At 33.9% G+C, this 5,439-nt stretch overlaps 1 protein-coding gene across 1 annotated transcript in view; it reads right to left on the bottom strand.

The window, feature by feature from the left end:
- The window catches only part of LOC103604744 (cohesin subunit SA-1), a 213,738-nt gene that overhangs the window by 191,851 nt on the left and 16,448 nt on the right, over positions 1–5,439 (bottom strand). Inside the window, exon 3 of the mRNA XM_008589316.1 lies at positions 2,967–3,131. Within this exon, the coding sequence (XP_008587538.1) occupies positions 2,967–3,131 (165 nt within the window). The remainder of the gene's footprint in view (positions 1–2,966; positions 3,132–5,439) is intronic.

Here is a 5,439-nt window from a genome sequence, read left to right as displayed (position 1 = left end):
CAATTTATTTTCACTTTTCAAGACCTGTTCCTTTTGCATTTCTATTCTTGTTTCATATATCCTATTTTTTATTATATAGAATTTCTTTTCATCCCTTTAGCATCTTATACAGACTTTTCATTATTCATCCCTCCCCATCTAATATTTTTGTGATCATTTCTGCTCATCCTGAGCACTCCCCTGCAGACCCAGATCATATAATGTAGGCTTGGAACTTCCTTCCTTAAGACAACGTTGGGAATTTTCACAGACCCAGTCACCAACCAAGTCAGCTGACATTTCAATTCATGTGCTGGTTATAAGAACTATGTCTGTATTCTCTCCCATCAGCTCTTGATGTAGTGTTTTAATATTAATTATCATCCACACTATGGCCCTTCTCAGTATTAAAGGAGTCTCTATTAATATCTACATGGACAATAAGCATTAACTGAGAGTCTCAAGGGCAACTTGAGATATATGATCACATTAAACATGCAGTAATTATTGGTGGCTTTCTTCAGCCTCCTTTATAAGAAGGGAGACCCATGTTAGGCCCTGGCTTCATGTACAAAGCCTGACTCTACTTTCCTATTCTTCATGAAGTACTTTTAGTCCTTTCAAGGCATAAGAGCCAAACTCCTGGCTACAAGTTTATGACTCTCTCTCTACTCTAGTTCAATCCATTCATCACTTTATAGTTTCCTTCCTTACAAACCATAGAAATATTTAGCTTCTTTCTAAAGTCACTGATGTCTATTTGTATTTTCTTTTTTAATATTTTATGTTATCACTACATTATGTTTGAAGCAAGCATGGAATAAACAGTGAAATTACTGTGCCACCATCAATGGAAGACCCACAATTTTTTAAACATTCATTCCTTTTTCTCAGCAGCCACTTCCATAATTTGTTACAAAACACTCCTACATATACATTTCAGATGGATATATGAAATTATTTTTAAAATACTATTTTTAATAGAATAAAACTGCAAGCAGTCTAAATAAAAACCAGTTCAATAAACCATGACCTAGCCATGTTAAAGAGTAGTATGCAGACATTAAAAATTAGAAGGTAAATGTATAGGAAAAAATGCCCACAATAGACTGAGTGAAAAAAAATATATATATATATATAGAAGTTTTTGATTAATCTGAAAATAGCTAGTAAGGGAAAAATACATAAAATAAACAATAAAAAACTACAGCAAAATAAAAAAAATGTTTGGGTCACACTTCAACAGAGGGATAACGAGAAAAAGATGAAAAAGCGGATTAAAACCAAATTATGAAAGACCCCATCGTGCTGATTACTAATCCTTATGTTTCAGAAAATATGGATCCGAAAATTATAAGCTGAATAGTAATGAAACCGTGTGTACAGGGAATAGTAATCTAGATGAAGAATAGAACATAGTGGATGAGAGAGAAAATACTTGTATTGATCAATATTTTGTTTCAAATATAGATAAGATTTTGTTCATATTAAATAAAAGCAGGTATTAAGCTTTAATACAATGTGCATTAAAATTATCTTTACATATACAAATATCTGGAAAAATAGTTTTACATGGGAAAATAAAAGCAAAATACTGAAATGCAATTATTAAAATTTTACATAGAAATTCACTCCCCTTATTTTCTGCTTGTTTGTGTTTCTACCTAAAGAGGGGAAGCAATAAAGTAGATCTCAAAAATTAATATTTCTGTAGCTTGTTAATAATTCTAATAAAGTATAAAGAAGAAATTGTCATGCTTAATGGTTAAAGGTCACTTTATTTTTAAATTATACTTATATAATTTACAGACTATCATCCATTGCTTTAGATAACCGGGACTTCAATATTTGTTCTACCATTTAGCATCATCCCACTATTCCACCTCCCTCCCTGCCCAACCAAATTCCAAAACCCCTGAACACATCAATCTGATGACATACATAAGAAGCAGTAAACACTTAACTCCCTTAAGGGCTTCAAGAAGAAATGCAGCTTAAAAATACAAAGTATACTAATGAAAAGTCTGTTTTAGTTTCAGACTCATATTGAGAATGAAATTAAAAATGAGCAAATAAATATCAAATAAAAAGATTTCACATACTGTCAATCACTGATATCAACGAAATGCAAATTAAAATAATGAATTACCATTTTTCATCTGTATTATCAAATAATTCTCAAAATACAAAATACTCAATTTCTAGCAATAATACAAGGAAATGTGGGCATTATGCTACACTTCTGATGAAAGGAAGCTAGGACAATTTTTTTTTTTGTAGAGAAATATGAATATTTATGTATCACACAGTTTAAAAAATACGCTTTGACCAAATAATTCTACCTCTAGTGTTTTAAAATGAAAAGAGATGTAGAGAGGTAAACATGAATAATGAATGTTTTATAGTAGTGAAAAGAACGTAAAGACCTTCTAAAGGAACAGTAAAATAATTATGGTTCATTCTTGTAATGAATTAGTAAGAAGTCAATAAAATCGTGCTCTTGTGGAATACTTAATAAAATTTGTTGAGTAAATGAGGATAGATAAAATAGTGTAAGGTTATCAAATATGACATACATATACAAAATAACGATGAATAGTAGTTGCGGTTATTCCTAATTCACTACTTAAGAATGCTTTTTTAATGCCCTTTCTTCTTTCAAATACTCTGTAACACACATGCATTACTTATATTAAATCACATTCTAAAAAATATATCAAGCCAATAAAAATCCTCTTAGGCAGCTACTATTATACACAGGTCATTGTACTCAGCACAATTTAATCTAAAGTATATCTTACTATTAAACAAAATGCCTTTCCTGATGCTCTTTACAAAACAAACGAGAACTAAAACCTTTAAGGATAAACATTTTGATTATGCAATCAACAAGAGTATATAAAGTGTACATATATATACACTAACAGATTCCACATTAGGTTACTAACTATGGCTTTATACGTGAAATAAGAACACTTAAAATTTACCTGCATTGCACTCTTCCCCAGTTTCACGACCTCAAATAGTGTGACAGGCTCCCCTTCACCATTCTGTTGAGGGTGCCCATTTGCTCTTCCACGACCTGTTCCTCTAACACCAGCTTCAATTCTGCTCTTCTCTCCTGGAGACTTCCGAGGTTTCTTATTTGTAGACTAAATAAAAAGATAAAGAAAAATTATATTAAATGCAGGCTTACTTTGCTTTATAAAAATGATCTCAAATTATGTTTTATCCTGTGAAAGGTATTTAGCACTACTACAGATAAGAGATATAATCCCTAACCAAAAGAAGCTTTACAATTTGTTTTCAGTGATAAAAATAAAGGGTAAACATCAAAACATACGATCATATATATAAGGTAAGAAAATAAAGTTTAAAAAATTGATATAGGGGCCGGCCCGGTGGCGCACTGCAGAGTGCACCGCTTGGGAGCGCGGCGGCGCTCCCGCTGAGGGTTTGGATCCCATATGGAAACCGGTTCCCGCTCACTGGCTGAGCGCAGTGCGGGCGCAACACCGAGGGTTGTGATCCCGTTGCCGGTCCCCGGTGCGGGCGCGACACCGAGGGTTGCGATCCCGTTGCCGGTCAGTAAAAAAGACAAAAAGGAAAAAAAAATTGATATAGTATTTTGTACAACAATAATGCCAACGCTGGACATTTTAACAATGTTCCTCTTGACATTTCCTCAATACTCTCTTATTTCCTCAGAAACCTTGTTCAATAAAACATTCCTTGGAAATGCTATATATTCAACTTCTCCCTCTACTGAAATGCTCAACTATTTCTTAGTGATGCAAGAAATATATGTTGAACATATGTGGAACCATTCTAACTACTGGGAATAAAGCAATAAACAAAACAAACATTCCTGCCCTGATGGAATTTACATTCTTTAATCAACATTAAAAAAAAAACTGGGCAGGGAATGTGTTAAGTTAATACTAGCTACCACCTTAATCTAGGTCTCAACTTTAGAGCCAAGGGTAATTTGGAAAAATCACTTGTAGTCACTGCATCTAATCACATCAATTTCATTCACTCTTACAAACTCACTGCATAATTGCTGCTTCACCAAACTGAGCAATAATATCAATGTTACTAAATGCAATACACACTTCCTGAAACTCTCTCTCAACAGACCACATGATTTTCTTCCTTTCCTTTCAGATATATTTTCCCTCCCTGTATTCCTTACCTGTTAGTGTTACCCAGAGGTTTCCCTAAGCATCTTTTCTTCTCAATCCTTATACTCTCTTTTGAGTAATTTAATTCATTCTCATTATAGCCTTGTTCCAATTATCAATTTATTGTCCCTCATCTCCAAACCCACCTTTATTTGTTCTGCTTTGCAATACTGGAGCTGGACCCTACAAACATTTTTTGCCATCTGCTGCAGTGTAAGGCTTTGTAAATAGAGAGCACTAGAGGAACACTACAAAAGCTTCTCTTCCTGGTTACAGTACCTCCTCCCTTCATTTGGTATTACTGTGCTCCTCATAGAACTCTTTTCACTCCTCTTTGTAGTTAATGGCCCTATAACCATTTTTATGTGTGGATTAATACATAATGAGTTAAATTGCTTAATTTTAAATAAATTCTATCTTTTACAAAAAAATGTAAAGATAGTACAGAGAATTCCCATATGCTTCACATCTAGTTACCCCTCTTATTAACATTTTACATTAGTATAGGACATTTGTTACAATTAATGAACCAATATTGATACACTAACAAAAATCCCTACTTTATCCAGATTTTAAAATGTTTTGCCCAGTGATGATTTTTTGTTCCAGGAGCCCATCCAGGATACCATATCACATTTTGTCAACATGTCTCCCTAAGTTCTTCTTGGCTGTGACAATTTTGCAGATTCTCCTGGTTTTTCATGACGTTGGCAGTTTTGAGGAATATTGATCAGGTATTTTCTAAAAGGTCCTTCACCAGGATTTGTCTGATGTACTGAGATTATTAGTCTGGGGGAGACAGGAGAGGTAAAGTGCCGTTTTTATCATCTCATATCAAAGGTACATACTATCAACATGATTTATCACTGCTGATGTTGACCTTTATCAGTTGGCTGAGGCAATGTTTGTCAGATTTCTCCACTGTAAGGTCACTTTACAACCCCTTTCCATACTGTACTCTATGGAAGAAAGTCACTATACACAGCCAACACTGTAGGGTTAGGGAGTTATGCTCCCTCCTCCTTGAGGGGAGGAGTATTTTCACGAATTATTTGGAATTCTTCCACATCATATACTTATCTGCTCTCACCCATTTACCTATTTACTCAATCATTTATATCAATATGAACTCATCAACATTGTTCGTATACTTGGGGTTATAATTCAATACCGTCTTATTTTGTTCAAACTCTTCCAGCTTTGACTATTGGGTGCTCTTTCAGTTGGTTCCTGTGTCCATCTGACATATCTCCATCATGTGGAGCTTTTTGTTCTG

This window comes from Galeopterus variegatus, unplaced genomic scaffold, assembly GCF_000696425.1.
Source record: "Galeopterus variegatus unplaced genomic scaffold, G_variegatus-3.0.2 Scaffold5372, whole genome shotgun sequence".
NCBI lineage: Eukaryota > Metazoa > Chordata > Mammalia > Dermoptera > Cynocephalidae > Galeopterus > Galeopterus variegatus.
The sequence above is the reverse complement of the archived record's forward strand: the minus strand, read 5'-3'. Positions and strand labels throughout refer to the sequence as shown.